The following is a 17854-nucleotide window of genomic DNA, read 5'->3' as shown; positions in this document are numbered from 1 at the left end:
GAAGGTAAACCAGACTTAAATATATCCTACTTAGCTGTAATATTTCTAGAAAGACGCCAAAGAGCATTCGTATAGATCCTTCAGATTCTAGAGAATAAAATTTATAAAACAAATAGTTGGCGAATTGATTTTTGATAAGGTTGCAACTGTTTCTGACAAACTGACAAAGCAAGCTGAGGGACGAGCACACTGTGTGACTCCTACATCTCTCATTTGATAGTTGGGAGACTTAGGGAAAGTTATTTAATCTCTCTACATTTGATTTTCTACTATAACAAATTAGGATGATAACAAATGGCCTACTTACCACAAATCAAATGAAAACATATCCAAATGCTTTTTAAACTTGTGATAATTGTACAGATATAAAGGGAGAAAATAATGATGGAATCATGTATGCTGGCTTTCAAATTCCCTTAGTAAAGAAACTAGTCTGTGAATCTGCTCTTAATTATTTTATCTCTGTATGACCTTTATATTGTTAATAAGTATGTATACCTGGATGAATCATGTAACCTCTCTAATGGCTCAGTTTCTTTACTTGTAAAATGAGAATGAAATATCTACCTCAAAGGATTGATTTAAGGATTGTACAGGTCAATGAATATGAAGCACCTGACAAATGTTAGATACCCTTAGCGTTTTTATAGTCAAATGAATCATGAAAATGTTGTAGAGATGCATGTGAAACCCAATATAATAAATATGAATTCAAAGATGATTAAAACAAGAAAAAAAAGCATGTTTAAATAAAACTATAAGGAGAGAGACACACATACACATGTGTACGTACACACACACACCAAATACAGTACAAAATTCTGTAGGAATAAATGATTTGATGATTTTTTGGATCACTACATACTCTGGTACACCTAAAGTTTGAAGGCTCCTAAATTACAAAGAGTAAGAAAATTAAAAAGTGAACTTACTTCTGCCACACAACGTAGATAATTTCCCTGTAAATAGTACCCTTGTTTAGAAGGCAGTTCATCTATACTCCACACCTGGTCTGAATAACTATCATGCTCTTCCATTATATATTTCCCTGACATAGTAACAGGAGGAAGGTTAAGACTGGCAGAAGGAGGAATGGTTGACATATCGGTGGCAGAAACTTTTGAAGTAAAACGCAGTCTGTGATTTGGCAGCTCAAACGTAAACCTGGTCTGTGCACCTGTAAGAAATAAGGAATGTTACTGTTTGTTGTTCAGGTGCTCATTCACTCATTCATTCCTTACTTTGTTCAATAAATGGTGTCTATAAAAAAAAGTATGCATTTTCCAAACCTATGTTGAAAGATATGAGAAGGATATTTTAAATTTGCTTATAAAATATTTCCCACCTTTAAATATATGTATGGTTACTATAAAGCATCAGCCAGTATTATTAAGCCAGCAAATATCATTTATTAAGCCTACTAGGTGCCCAGCATTGTGTTAGGTGCTAGAGAAACACCTGTAAATGTTCTCTTTATTTCACATAAGGTAGAAAAGAAATTGCCTTTATTATGAAAGAGTTAAAACAAGAGAAATTAAAGTGCAAAACAAAACAAAACAACAGCAATCCACACAGTGTTTTATTCAGAGAGAATAGTTAGCAGTTGATAACTTGCCTCTTGATCCTGACTCAGTATGGAAGGAAACAGTGAAACTGTCAAATCAACTAAATTATACTCAATGAAAACATTCGTCAAGTATAAAATTTTACAAACACACGTATCTTTGACCTTAACAATAATAATGGGACCATATTCCAAATAAGAATATGGTATGAGTTTTAGTTTACTGTTGGTTCTAAACACTTAAATCAACAATTTGGCATGTAGTTGTTCAAACAATTATAAATACACAACCTGTACTATTTATTCAGGCCATATTTCTCCAACTATTTATTGAGGGCATTAAGGCATAGCAGAAACCTTGTTAAAATCAAGATCTATTATTGCCTATTACATATACTGTCTAATGTATATGTGCATGTTCCTTTCCAACCAATCAAATCTACTGATACTGTTCTGTACATAAGCAATTCTCTCCACTCAAACATTAAACAGCCTATTTTGCCTACATTTAAAATTTATTATATATTCCTAGTATTCTCAATTGTGCCAGAAATAATTCTCTTTCTTCCACATACTAATTAAAGGTCACCTCCTATATGTCACATTCACTATATTCACTCACTATACAGTAACGTTTATACTTGGAATGAGTTATCCATAAACAGAAACACGCTGTCTCACCAACTGGTGCAACTGTGAAAGGCCAGATAGGTCACAACTGCTCTGATCTCCACTTACTCACCACTCCAGCCAGGCAGAGTCATTGACTATGGCTTGCAGGCTGCAAGGGGTGCGGGCTGCCCTCCACAGTAGCTACCACTACTATTACTACCACCAACATCACCAAATAAAAACACAGACTGAAATAATACTAGGCCTCAGGTCATCCCTTATCACTAGTATAGCCTTTTTTTCCTACTGTTTTTGTCCCTTTCCTTTATTCCAAGAAGAGTTATGGGTTGTTATCTGACTGGATATTTGGCAATATGTTTTCTTTGATCCTAAATATTCATATCTTCCTAGTTCTAAACTGACTATTCGGCTTTTGATTTGCTGCTTCTGTTGACTCTTCTATTTCATGGATGCCCTGAATAAACAGACAAGAAGAGCCATTTAGCCCAATACCTGAAGGCCCAACACTTCTGACTCTGCCAAATATGGAAATTCACTTTAAAGTGCTTCTGTTTCTGATAAGAAAAGATGTTCAGAAAAATCCCTCTCAATAAAGAAAGCCTAAAATGCTAGAGGGCAGAAATAAATACATACACATACATACAAAAATACATACATGTATGTATGTATTCACATATATGTATATGTGTTTTTAAAAAATTATTAATGTAATTTATCATGTTAATAGAATAAAGGAGAAAAAATATTTTAATTTCAACAGATGCAGAAAAAAGTATCCAATAATAAGTATTCGTCAATCATTCATAGAAACTCTTAGCACACTAGGAGTAAAAGTAACTTATCTTGACTTGATAAAAATAACCCAGCAAAAACCTACAGCAAACATCATATTCACTGGTGAAATATTAATTCCCTTAAAAAATGTGAGTAAAACAAGGATGCCAACAGTACCCCTTTTACTGAACTTGGTAGTAGAGACACAGTAAGATAAGAAAAATAAAAAGGCATAAAGACTGGATAGGAAAAAAACAAAAGTATTATTTGCACATGGTATGAATATCTACTTAGGAAACTCCACAGAATCTTATTAGCAATAATAAAATAGTTTAATATGGTTGCTGAGTATAAGATTAACATAAAAGGATCAAGTGCATTTGTACATACCACCACTAGTTTAAAATGCTATTTATAAAATATACCATTTGTAATAACAACAATAACATAAGGTGCCTAGGTATCTAAGTAAATAAACATATCTTGCAACAGATACACAAAAACCTTAAGTTGAAAAATTTTAAACTTTATAGAAAAACACTGAAGAAGACCTAAAGAAACAGAGAGATAGACATATGCAGGAATAAGAAGGTTAAATACTATGTCAGTTCTCAATATCAATCAATATTTTTAACTCTTCCCCAAGTAAATCTATAGATTCAACTCAATTTCTATAAAAATCCAAACAGGCTTTTTCAGGGAACTTGGCAAACTGATTCTAAAATATATCTGAAGGAGCAAATAAACAAAAATAACCAGGACAACTTCTAAAAAAAGGAAAAGTCAAGTATCAGTATGACACTGGTGCAAACAGGCCACTGAGGCACAACAGAGATCTCTGAAATAGACCCCCATATACATAAACACTTAATAGATGATAAAGTTGTGTTATCTATCACTGAAAAGAGAACAGATTAGTCAATAAATGATGCTGAGATAATTGGTTATGCATACTACTCCATACCAAACTGAAGAAAAAAACAGTCAATTCCTTACAGATTAGGAACTTAAATGTGAAAAGCAAAACTTCAAAATGTTTAACAGCAAATATGAGAGAATCTTCTCATGATCCTGGGAACAGAAGGATATAAAAATTTATATTTTTATGTCTTCTTCAAGACATAAAATACACAATAAAACAAGAAAATATTAATTCAATTACATTAAAATTAAGAGTATATGTTGATCAAAAGACCAAAAAGTGAAATAAGCCTCTGACTGGGTGACAATATATGTTGAACATATAACATCAAAGGTTTAATATACAAAACATACAAAGAATTTCTGTGAACCAAGAAAAATACAAATGACTCAATGGTCAAATGGGCAGAAAACAAACAAGAACCATCAAGAGGTGCTTCATATAAGAAAACATATAAGGACCCCTTAATCATATTTAAAAATTCAGCTCCATTAATAACTACAGAAACATAAATTAAACCTACAATGAGATACCATTCCACATTTACCAGACAAGCAATAATTTTAAAGTCGATAATACCAAGTGTTGGCAAGGATGCAGAACAGTGGGAACTCCAGTCTAATACTGATGGGAGGGTAAAAACTGGTGGACACAAGCACTAAGGAAAACAGTTTTATATTTCCTAGTAAAGTTGAAGATGCATTTACCCTATAATCTAGCTGTATCACTCCTAAGTAAATACCCTTGAGAAACTCTTGCACATATGTACCAGAAGATGTGTATGAGAACAAATGTAAGAGCAAAAAATAGAATGAGGCAAAGGTCCATCAATAGCAGAATAGATAAATAAATTGTGATATAATCACTTAACGGACTCCTATATTTCACTGAAAAATGAATGAACCAAAGATACATGGATGAATATAAATAAATCAAAGAAAATGTGCAACAAAAAAATTCCAAGTAAAAATATACATTAGTGGGACTCCATATGAATAAAGTTTAAAACAGGCTACAACAAAATTGGTCATTTATGACTATATGTCTATGTAATAAAACTATAAAGAAAAGCAAAGGAATGGATAACACAAAATTCATGATAGTGATTATTAACCAAGCACTCATGGGGACTATTATCTGGTAGTAATAATATTCATTGAAGGAGCCTTCAAAGTACTGGTAATGTTTTAATTCTTAAGATGTGTAATCGGTGGGTGAGTTTACAGTTCTATAAACTGTGTGAATGTAACTGACATACTTTTGTATACATTATACATTTCAGAATAAAAATACAACAGCAAAGTGCTTTTGGAGAGGATATATAGGGATCACAAAATCTTTTAAAAATAGCTATTTTGAAGAAGTCAAATAACCTCTGATTTAAGCTAAATGTACTCAACGTGAAAATAAACCAAGTTATTCAGGCTATAAGAACCCAACAATGTAGAAATGTATTCAACTTAAGTTTAAGTTGGAAATGGTTTCTAAAGAGTGGATAACTCTAAAGAGTTCAAATGAAAGCAGGGTCCATGCTGGTCATTCAAGGAAGTGTACTGCTATTTTTACTTGACTGAATGAAGAACATCATTAATGAAATTTAAAAGTGTTTTGATTAAAATTATTTAAATTTTCATAAAAAATCTATAAAACTAAATTTGTTTCACCAAAATATTACTAATTTCTTAAACCAGTCATAAATTTTAAGAATGAATTCAAACTTCAATGTTACCTGTCATTCCATGACTTCTCATTCTTCCCATCTTGTATTCTGCTTTCAGAGATGGTAAAAGTGCTGCTCCAATGGCTATACCATCTAACATGGTGCTGAATTTAAGGACAATAGGCTTCTTTTCTAAACCTTCTGGTAGCTGAGGAAATTCATTTGTTTCAATAGGAGTCTGATTAACACTTGTTGGGGTTTTTTCAGAAGGTAGGGGGGTTGCAATATCTTCTTTTACAGGCTGTGGGCTATAAAGCAAAAAAAAAAAAAAGTTTAAAAAAGAGAATTAGAACAGCTACTAATAAAATTTAAATTGTATAAAAATAAAAATTGTATAAAATTGGTATTCTCAATGTAAAAGAGCAATAATAAACTATGAACAGATGTTTTCTTTCTAATACCAGATCATATTAAGACTTCCTCAGAACAGCCATTGAAAAATGATCTAGAAAAGTAAACAAGACGAAGTAATAACAATATAAACTGAATGTTACACTGCCAAGGCCAGTCACATCATTAATGTGAAACTGGAGGTTTGTCTGATTCCAAATTCCATGACTTAACCATTATGCACTCTACTGTTGATTGTTAATACTATTACTATTACTAGCACTATTAAAAATAATAACACCAACACCAACAACAGCAATAATTATTTTAGTGCTTACTATGTGCCAGGTACTACTATTCTTATTGCTTTGTATATTTTATATAATTTATTTATCTCACAAAACCCTTTGATTAGGTACTGTTATCTCCATTTCACAAATGAAGTATAGCGAGAAAGTGGTGAAATCAGTTTTGAACTCCGTCAATCTGAATCTAGAGTCTTTGTTTTTAACTACTCCACTCCACTGCCGATACATTCTAATAAGGAAAAATTCCTTAGGGTATTTTATAACTAAGGCTCATGTACACATTCTGGATTCCATATTCCACTGACAGGAGAAACATGTTTAAATTATTACTACTTAGTCAACCAGACATGAATTAATATTACATCAGAATTAAAGATCTAGACAGGACAACTGGAAAAATCACTGCTTTAAGACACTGTCAAAATACACACTAGTGTTTTTCTACCTTACAGGTTAGGAAAAAGGAAACATAACAAGACAATTTTTCACCTTTTACTTATATTTTTATTAGTTATTCATTAGCTATAACTTTGGAGACCAGGAAGAAAGCTTGGCAATGCAGACCCAGGGAATAAAGGTTACTGTGCAAAGGTCCCATTTACTGCCTTTTAAAATATTTAAATGGTATATTCAAATCCTGCCTTGAACCATGTACAATAATCTCACATAGAGGTCAGCACAAAACCACGCATGGGACATAAATGGCCACTGCAACTTTATAAATCTATGCACTCACAAATTTCAGTGAGTTCAAAGTAAAGAAATATTGCTACAATCCTAGAATTTGTCAGTTTGCCTTTTATTAGTATCACTTTATAATGTCCACTAATCTCTAGGATCTCTTAAGCTTTACTGATGCAATATGAAAGACTGACAATTGCATTTGTGACATAGTACTTTAATAATATCCAGAATATGATTCTCCCACAATCATGTTTAGCTACTTTCCACCCGCCCCACTATCCATAATAGTCACTACTTAGATGTAACCTTCATGTCTTCCTCCAAACTATTGTTAACACAGCAAAGAATGACATGAAATACTATATAGAATCACAGATCTTGAATAAATAACTTACACTGTAGAAGGTTGTCTGATGAGATCTGAGATCTGCTTAGATAGTTGGTGAGAACTTCGAACCATCATGCTGTGTAAGGTGGCAGGGTGCTGGGGAATGTTGATGCTGATAGCTCCTACTTTGAACACTGCGGCATTGTTAGTCTTCAACCCCCTCTGGGCACTGTAGAGGGCTTGGGACTTGGCAATACTACATTTCACTACAGTTCTATTAAAAGAGAGGGAGGATCATTAAAATATGGCCAAGTAAAGAGAAATTTTGAAAAAGTATTTTGAGAGCAAGACAAATGTTTTTAAATCATTCAATGAAGTAAATTACAAGATTTTTCATGCATTTAAATCACACTAAAGAAATAATGTTTTCTAAAAATATGGACACACATTTTATACTGTTTGTACTGAATATTATTCTGTTTAATAAAGAGTTTACAGAAGAATGTATGTATGTGCTTACGTGAAAAGAGAATACACTGACATATTACACATATACAACACACAAAATCCCATTTTGATTTTTTTCCCCATTCAGAACTCCGTTTTTCTTCAACTTATTTTAGGCATCTGTACGACCACTAAGAAAATATACACAGTGAAAATTAAAAGAAAAAAAAAACACTTCTTTTACTTCTTAAAATCTAATCAGCCAAAGCAATTAATCTAACAATCATCTAATATGTTAAAAGAAATTAATGAGAAGGAAGAAATTTAACTTGCATTTTCCATTTTTTATTTTCAGTGAGTAGCAAAGAAATGATAGAAGTCCAATTCATAATGAGTAACTACTACTTAATTAAAAATTGGTAAGCTTTGCTGGTACAGATATAAAATAGAAATACTGTCTTTCTTGATATCTTGTTCTTTCTTTCCAGTGCCTAGAACAGTGCTTTGAACATGGCAGACACTCACTGAGTTTTGTGAAATGAATGAGCAGAAAGAAGTACAGCAGAAGAATGACTCAACACAACTGTGGAATTCCACAGATATCATGTGATAAATCATGTATGTAAAAGCCGTGATGAAGCAGTCTTGACACACACAGTGGAAAGGTTCATGTCAATGAACTGCACCACTAAAGGCCCAGTAGTAAAAGGAAAGCTTTTAACATATATGTTATCTTTCAAATGAGCAAAGAATGCTTGACAACAGATTTAGCAAAACACACAAAATGCAAATTTCATATTAACTACATGTCAGTTCACACACATTTATCTCTACTTAGGCTACAGAGGATTCACCGAGAATTTATTTACAGTCTCAAGGACCTAAGGAATCATCCATTTATTACATTTAACTTCTATTAGAATAAACCTTGAGAAGCATAACAATGGTTCTATTAGAAGTTTTGATTATTTACAGATAGTGAAATCCAGGTATTATACAAAACTCAAAAATGATTACTAGAGAACTATATTTGCTTTCTTCTTCAAAGGAAACTATTTCTCAAAGACTATCACTGACTAGAAAAAGAAAAAAGTAATCTATGGAATTGTTCTAGCTAGCATGAGTATAGATTCTAGGATGCTGACTAGTTACTGAATTTTGAATCTTAACTATTTTAATAAATAAAGCTACTATTTATCATCAATGAGATTCCATTTTAAATTCAATTTCAACATGAGCCAGAACACTCAGATGGTGCTAAAATGCAAAGGGCTTTCTAGTTGTGAACAGTATTCACCTACTGAATGAAACTAAGCATACATTTACAAAGAAGTCTTGTTATCATGACAGTCAAGAAGTTCTACACCTATCTTACTATTTTACCTTTATAATCTATAGAAGTCTGCTTAAATATTACTTGTGATTATATAAGCATATACACAACCCTTGATTTTCAATTATACACCAAATGTCAGAATAGAAAGCTATGGGGCTGACTGCTCTCCTACTGTAGATCCTACTGTGGTATTTCCGGTGGAAATTTTGATGTTAAGGACTTCAGGGGCTCTGTGTTGCCCAACTCCAGAGGGCACCGTCACACTGTAGGCTATGTAAATGATGCCCATGACTACAGCGTGAGTAATGTTCCTTGGAGCTAGACAATAGGATAGTCCTACACTGATCAAACTGAGACAGACACTGTAGAGGATGTCTGATTAACTCTTGTCAAACTGTACATGTTAAAGATGTGAGGAAACCCAGAATGAGGAATTAAACAATTTACAAGCTGCCAATATGAATTATCTATTCATAATTTATCTATTCATAAATTATCTATTCATAATTTCAGATTTATCTATTCATAATTATCTATTCATATATTATCTACTTTAATTCTTAAAAGAGCTGTCACTTAATCTAGATCAAAAAACATGTAGTATACATAAGACTTTTACACAGGAAAGAAGTGGCCAAAGTCTTTTTAAAGAGAAGACTATAAAAACTTGTAGCATGCCAGGCATGCCTCATATATGTAAAAAGTTCACGGCAAGCGACCAAGAAGCTTGGTTCAAGAATTCATTGGCAGTGGTGGTAGGGCAGATCCACTGTGAGCCTGTTATAACCACCACAGTGCCTAATCAGGCAAGGACTTTTCCGCATCTTCTTTTTCTTCCTGTGTCCAGGCCACAGGGCCTTTAAAGCAGGCCAGCCATCCTTGTAGTGCCGGTTGAGAGTTTGAGGATTTACTCTGGGGCCTCATTATCGCTACTCTATCTCCACCCCCACCCCACCTCCTTGATCTTGCAGGCCCAGACTTTAAAGGCAGGAAAAGGAGGTAAACTAATTTATGAACCCTGACCCATGCTGCCCGCCTCAGTTCAGTTTTGCCTGGAAATCTCTACAATGTGGACAGAGAGTGCTGGGATCACGTGTAATTCAGTTAACTATTAAACGTCTTTGGAGCTTCCTTTCCCATTTGGCAATTGTACCTTACGTGTTAACTCTCTCAGCAGGAAGGCCTGAAAAAGGAGGGAGTGGGCCTATAAGTGATATTATGACAGGAACTACCTCTCACTTGCTTACTGTTCCATCTCTGAAACCTAACACAGTGTGCAGGCCATAATATGCAACCTAATAACCTAATTAGTTGAGTGGATAAAGATGTGATCTTCAGCCATTAAATAGCATCCTTTCTAAAATCATACAGTACTGATTTTTTTTTTTTATTATACATCCAGAGAACTCAGTGATAAAAAAGAGAGAAACAATAAATCTTCTCTAGCTACTATAACTACTAAAGTGGAATTAGCTATTTTTTCTATACCTGTTATTATTAATGATGATATTAATATGGAAGAGTGGTTTCCAAAAACAATCAATTTTCTAATTTAATATTAGTGCATTTATTCTTTTTTAGTACTTCTAGTTGGCTGATGAAGTGACATAGATCACAGATAATCCCAACAAAGGGATGCTGATTGATGATGTTTTGACTATGGCCTATTATCAATACACAATGAAACAAATCTCACCAGGTATTGATAATCTTACCAGCCTGGAACAAAATATGCAGATTCATCTATTTATTCAGCATACTGAAATTTTATAGAAAAGGTTGAAAGAAAAAATCAGTCCTAAGTAACATACTAAATTGTCATGGTGGTAAGACTCATGTGACAAGTATTTAAATATATCACTACCACAAAATATCAGATATACACAGGCCAAATCAAGCTGGTCAAAATACAAAAGGATACACAGTAAAAGCCATACATAAAAGCTGACAACAGAGCAGTGAACTCTCTCCATCTTAAAGACAGAATTATTATAAGGTTGAGCAATGTAGATATTTTCATATATTAGTGTTTTAATAATTAGTCTTGCAAATTTGTGAAAACTCATTTGCAAAGTTAAAAATTTTAGCTTCTATTATCACATCAAATGTTAACAAGGGTTTGTAACAGGTCTTCAAAAAGCACAAAGCAACACACAACTACAGTGTTACAATCTTTCAACAATAAAACAAGGTATGAATTACCAAAAAGGTAGTCCTTACCTGTGTATTTTCCTTGAAAATCAGTAAACTTTAATCTATAAAAGGATCTATATTAAAGCTACAAAATAATAACTACATACTTTTACAGCCATGCAGATAATCTAAATATTTTATCTTTAAAACTATTCAATACTATGTTAATCACAAAGTCCATGAAAAAGAATAATAATGACATACAGAAACTCTTGTTTGGCTGTGCTTGTAGGAGATGTAGGAAAATCCTCCAGTCTACAGATGAAGATTCAAGAGAAAGCAGGAAAACAAAAAGGAAGCAAATAAACACTCATGCGTAAATTAGTGACAATATGAGCAATCATTTGGAAAGCTTTTATTTCCCATTTTTAAAATTTTCAAGAAACTTTTCAACTCATTTTTAAAAGTTCCATTTCCTTTTAACTGAAACTGGAAGTGAAAAGCCAAAGAATAAATCCAGAAAGTCTTAACACTACTAGAGTTTGGCAGTGAGTAATTAATAACTTATTTTTTTAATGAAAAAGTTAAGGGATCTTGGCTTGAGATTTTTTTAAAGGCAAGAATTATCAACTAATACTTTTTTTAAAAAATCAATTTTATAAATACGTTTTGCAAATTTAGAGACTATTTGAAGCCCTTCTCTTAAGAGATAATAGATAATGGAGATAAGAGGTTCAAGAGGATAGAATAAATAAAACCCACGAGACATCTAAAGAAATTTGTTATACTTCTGAATAGGTCAAAGTGACCATGATACTTTAAATTTAGACTCAACAAAGGAATCATGAAACCCAAGGTCTGTGGTGACTTCCTGCAGTAGCATCATAGTGAGGTAGAAGGTGCAGAGGTTCAGGCATCTCTTCTTACTGACTGTATGACTTTAAGCATTTTAGGAAAACACTTTGATATTTCTGAATCTCGATTTATTGTTCTGTAAAGTGGGGATAAAACATCCCAGTTAACAGGACTGTGGTGAGGACTAAATAAAATAATGTATAGGAGGCTCCTGGTCCATGATAGATAACTCCTTTAGATTGTAATTATTACATAATAATACCCTCCTCCCATACTGAATGATCAGAAAAGATCTTGTCTCACAACTACTGGAATTTCCTGGTCTTTAGAAAGACTGCTTAGGAAATGTGATCTGGACCATTTAGGCAGCTATAATGAAATATACTCTTTGGTTCTAGATATACAGGTCCAAACTGCCTCAGCAAGACTTAGACATCCATTTCATCCACCCATTTTATGTTTCCCAAGATAGTCATCACGTTACCCATGTTTGAAATGTTATGAATAGACCTGTAATGAGTCAAATTACAACTAATATTTAATATTTATAACATTGAACCAAATCCTCTATTTAGTCAGTATTTAGCATGATAGATGCTTTAAGGGACAACAGTAGGACATTAACTAGTTATAATATTAAGAATGAGCAAATCCTCAAAATCTGACCTAAATTATCAAAATACATTTTGTAGTTACAGCATAAAAGTGCTCCACTGAAAGGAAGTTAGGAATGAAGTGCTATACTCCCAAGTGTATGAGCAAAGTCAACGGTTAAATGTATTGACAACCAAATAGTGATCTAAATATCATGTATAAAGGTAATCATTACCAGAACAATTTTGGACAGATCCACAAATAGAACATATAAAGAAAAGGTGAGAGCAAAGAGTCAGAAGAAAAGCAATATGGAATGGTACACTCACTACAGAAAGCTTACCTATACTATTTGAAGGGTCTCATAGGCTTTATTGTTAAATTCTTTAAATGAAAAAATGGCAAGATAAAGTTTGGAAACCCAGCATGAATACGGGTAATGATTAGTTAGAATAAAATCAAGAGACAGTCTATATTCTCTGACTATAATTTTGTTTTAAATACTTAACTATTTGAATTACGTGAGCTTTTGCATCTCATATGTTTAACTGAAATTTGCACTGTAATCATTTTTCCTGTCACACAATCTTAAAATGTCCCGGGAGTCAGTTTTTTAGGGTGGAGGGGTGGCAGTAGTCCAATTTTAGAAAAGGAATAAATAAGTTTTCTGAGAACATTTCATTTGTGATGTGCTTAGTGACAGAATCACAGTGTCTGGCAACATTAAGTATATAAATCTCAAAACGCAGTAGGTACGGGATTCATCCAATGAATTTTAAGTTTCCTGTAAAACTATAACAAACAAGTTTAAGAGAATAGTAAAAAAAAACACTTACTGTATATTTGGTGTAATCCCTTCAAGCAGCACAATATTGACCCCACCAATATGAGCCGTGGCACATGTCTCAGTCATCTTTTGATGTAAAACATCTTAAAATGTGAAAAAAAAAAGTGTATGAATTCTGGAGAGTTGCACTTCATATTAAAATGTCATTTTATTCATAATACATTCAATGACAAAAGATAACTTTAAAGGTACAATGAAATTTAAACTATCTCCAAACGACTTTTTAAAAAAATTTCCTTGAAGATTTTTATTTCTATGCATTCACATATACATACGTATTATACGTCAAACTGGAGTGATGCTAAATATGTAGTTTAACATGCCATTCATGCACTAAAGAGCCTAATGACATTAAATAGCCTAAGGACATTTTAAATCTCAGAAGTAAAACTTGGCGCAGAATACTTACAAGATTTTTTAAAACGTTAAGAATAAGAAAAAGAAACTATACACAAGCACTCTTGATCCGTATAAACGGGAAGTTCCATTCTCTGAAGAAAAACTGCCAAGTAGGAATTTGTGAGACATGGCACTGGCTTTCTTCAGAAAAGAGGCGCCCCAGGGTTAGAATGTCACCTGCCTTTCATTTTTTCCTTCAGTGTGAAACTGCCGTGGATCCTCTTCAGCTCTGACTCCATGGTTAGCCCACCAATGTCCGCCTCCAGGTGCGTGCGGCTCACCATGCCAACCCCAAACACTATTAGAGTGACGTGCTGGGGCTCAGCAGCTGCCACGCTGCGCTTCCTCTGCGTCCTAGTCACGCTGTTCCTGTCTTGTTCATTCTCAAACACAACTTTACACGTTGGCTCTGTAGGGCTCCGGACTCCTTTAAGTGAACAGAAATACGTAGGTTTAGACGTGAAAACTGCAAAATGGAAGGACATCAACTGACCTTTCTTTCCTGCACATTCCAAACTGGCCCTCTTCCCCACCAAAATGATTTCTTAAATTTTTCAACATTTTCCCATGGTCATATTTGAAAATAAATAGTACAGTCAGGTGTTTGAAAGCAGGTCTGTGTGAATTCTTTAGGAGCATACTGTGTAAGGGTTAGGAAGGATGGGAAAAAGGGGTAGCAGAATATCTGATCGCCATCACTATTTTCTCTCCTTGGGCGACTGCCAATTTCTTTGCATTTCAATTATCCAATTATAACATTAAGAAAACATGATGGATAAACTTGTCTTTTTTAGGATTATTGCTATTCTAAACAGAAAATTTTTTAAATATAAAAATATCCATTACCTGCTGGTCCGAATGTTTCTGAAGATTTTTCCAGTATTCCTGTTGGATCAGAGATAAGTGAATAGAAGTTAAGCAATTTATACATATTCTGCCAGCACTCAGCTGAAGGCTCACTTTGTTCTGACACTGTAATCGAGTCAGAGTCATCCATATGGATAGTCATATGATCCACCACGTCTTTTGAACCTTTCCTAGACACCTTTGAAGTTCTTCTTTCAGATCTTCCTAATGAATTTTTGTTTCGAGACTCCTTTTTGTTGTTCTCATTGTTGGTCCGTTTGTTCTTTGCATTATTTACTCTATTGCCACCATTAAGACTTCCTCTAGAACTGCGGCTGAAGTCAGATGAGCGAAAATCCCGATGTTTTCTGGTTTTGAAGGTAGGCGTTGGAGAAGCGGATCCAGCTGTATATCTGCTAAGTTTAATGTCAGTCTGAGTCGCTTTGATGTCATCTATCATCGTGCTAAATTGATGAATAAGACGAACTAAAGCCATATCTACATGCTGGCTTATTGACTGACAGGAAATAGTAAAGTTGCAGTGAAAGGTATTGTAGTAACGCTTGTTGAGATCATGAAAAGAAAGAGCACTGGCAGAGTTCTGAGGGGTGCACACAGACTTTTCCATTACAACAGCGCTGATGCTAAAGGTTTCCAACATCAATGCTGGTTTGAACTCAAGTGGAGGAAGATTCACATGGCCTTGTCTAAAAATGTGGAAAAAAATGAAAAAAGAAAATGACAAGGTTTTATTTCTTTTTTCCCAGAACCACACAATCTTTATTAACTTGTTAGCAAAATAATCTCCAAGGTGAAGAATAAGCCATTTAAATAATTTTAAGTAAGAGATCAAGTAGAATAAGTTTTTCCAACTTTTTCATAAGTTGGAAACTGGGCCTTAAGTCTTCCTTCTTGATCTTACTCTATGACTAGTCAAAATCAGACTTAATTAATGCTTTCAGTGAAATGATAAAATAATTTTTCTTGCCATCTGATGGCACACCCCAATGGTATTAGAATTTAAAGTCAATAGTAGGTCAACTAGAACATCTTCCTTAACCATCCTCTACTCTTCTGTTAAATATGTGGTTTATATATTTAATTTCATCACATTTTATATATTTTGATTTGCTATTTGAAATGAAACCCTGCTGGCATATTTTGCCAAGTTGAAAGTGCTAAGAAAAGCAACTGAAACAAAAATGAGAAATGCACACAAAAGACTTAAAACCTCTATAAAAGTTATTTTGGCAAATCCCCGGCATATCTAAAAATTTTCAGGTAGAAATATTATAGACAATTTTAATATTAAAAAGTCAAAATAGCTCAGATTTTCATAAATCAACTACTAATAACAATAAACCTCAAGCACCAAAATTTTAAAAAGATATTTTTCCCCTCTTCTTTCATGTAAAATATGAATGTGTAGTCATATAGGTTAAATTAAACATAGGTTTTTTTTCTATTGGGAAAAAAAACCCTCCAAGATTCTTTGATATTTTCAATTTGACTTAAAGAATTTATAATTAGAGACTAATAATTCCTTAATGAATACTAGTATTTCTTATTTAATAAGAAAAATTCCACTCTGTGGTATAATTCAAGAAAATGTACAAGCTTAGAGTAAGCCTATAATCGATGCTAAGTGTGCAATCAGAGAAGGAAAAATTAGATTTTGAGAATTAGAAGATATAGAAGAGAGACTCAAAAGAGATTAAAATAATCCACAACTGCAAAAACAAGAACTGAAAACATGTAAGCGAGGCAAAAACGTCTTAAAGAGAGGAGATTCAAGTAAAAGGGGGAAGAAATCTAGCTACATAATGAAGCAGTCATTTAAGGCAAAAGCAGCCACATGGGTAAAGTTAAAATTAAATATTTATTAAGCCCCTAACATGGTCAACTATCTTGATTGGAGACAGCAAAGATATAAGGAAACCAATATTTATGAGGACATACTACATGCCAGGACTTATGCTAAATGATTTAATAACTGTTCTGGCTTTATGGTCTAGGAGAGTTATACATGTTTATACAAGAAACTGTAACCCAATAGTAAGGTACAATAATTAGTAGAATGAACAATGTGCTACAAAAAAGCCCAGACAAGACTAAAATTAATGACCAGGAAAAGTATACTGTGACAAAAGTTTCCTAATAAATAAGATCTAAGGTGGAGTTACAGGAGATCTGAGAAATAAAAGCTAACCATGGTATAGTAATAAGAATGTAGAGCACTCAGAGGTGGTGTGATAGTAGAAAAATTAAAAGGAATGTTAGGTTCGGCTAGACTAAAGACAGTAAGTTCAAAGTCACTCAAAGAATTTGTCTGGGAACATAAGAAGGGAAGTGTGGTCAGATGAAGGTCTGGTCTGTAGAAGTATTATATGGCATTTAGCAGGCCAATAAGTAGGCTGTAAATATAATCTAATATATATAATCATATTATATATAATATAATTATGCATAACCTAATTATATCAATGATGATACATATACTATATGTGTGTATACACATTTTTATATATATACATATTTTTACATATTAATATATACTTATATGTATGCATATATTTACATGAAAGTAGGCTACTGCAAATAGAAATACAAATTTAACTCAGGACTTTAAACTCTAGTCCAGGAATGTAAGCAGATATTAATGTTTTGGTGTCTGGATTTGATGATTCCAATGTGAATGGATGCAATTACCATGGTTTATAGTTAAATAACACCAGACCCCAACAACACGGTTCAAATTTTAACTAAAATTTACTGCATAAAGTATAAACTTGCTGCTAGCTCTTCAGTCCACAAATCACTACATAAATAATAGACGTACATCATGATCACTGACCAACCACATCACTCTGTCAAAGTCTGTCAGTGATTGATCAGTGCACATTTGTTTTTCATCTCATGCACAGACAGTAAAGCATGTAGTTATATTGCCTCCTTGTGATAAACCCACATGACATTTTACAAAAATGGTTAATTAAAAGGGAACTGGACAGCAAAGATGAAAATGAAGCAAAACAAGATTGTGGTGATGAAATTCAATAAAAAGTAAATGGAAAGTTGCAGGGTATAAAATCAACATACAAAAATCTGTTGTTTCTATATGCTTACAGTGAGCT

At 33.2% G+C, this 17854-nt stretch overlaps 1 protein-coding gene across 12 annotated transcripts in view; it reads right to left on the bottom strand.

The window, feature by feature from the left end:
* Positions 1–17854, bottom strand: part of BLTP1 (bridge-like lipid transfer protein family member 1) — a 204277-nt gene that overhangs the window by 61473 nt on the left and 124950 nt on the right. For 11 of the 12 annotated variants that reach the window (XM_082462683.1, XM_082462685.1, XM_082462692.1 and 8 more), the window contains 7 exons: positions 14721–15427; positions 14056–14301; positions 13465–13558; positions 11444–11494; positions 7331–7537; positions 5623–5861; positions 933–1177 (listed from right to left, as the gene is read on the bottom strand). In XM_082462683.1, the coding sequence (XP_082318809.1) occupies positions 933–1177; positions 5623–5861; positions 7331–7537; positions 11444–11494; positions 13465–13558; positions 14056–14301; positions 14721–15427 (1789 nt within the window). The remainder of the gene's footprint in view (positions 1–932; positions 1178–5622; positions 5862–7330; positions 7538–11443; positions 11495–13464; positions 13559–14055; positions 14302–14720; positions 15428–17854) is intronic. The other variant, XM_082462691.1, reaches the window with a different exon arrangement.

Source organism: Balaenoptera physalus, assembly GCF_965194825.1.
Source record: "Balaenoptera physalus genome assembly, chromosome: 5".
In the NCBI taxonomy this organism is placed as follows: Eukaryota; Metazoa; Chordata; class Mammalia; order Artiodactyla; family Balaenopteridae; genus Balaenoptera; species Balaenoptera physalus.
The sequence above is the reverse complement of the archived record's forward strand: the minus strand, read 5'-3'. Positions and strand labels throughout refer to the sequence as shown.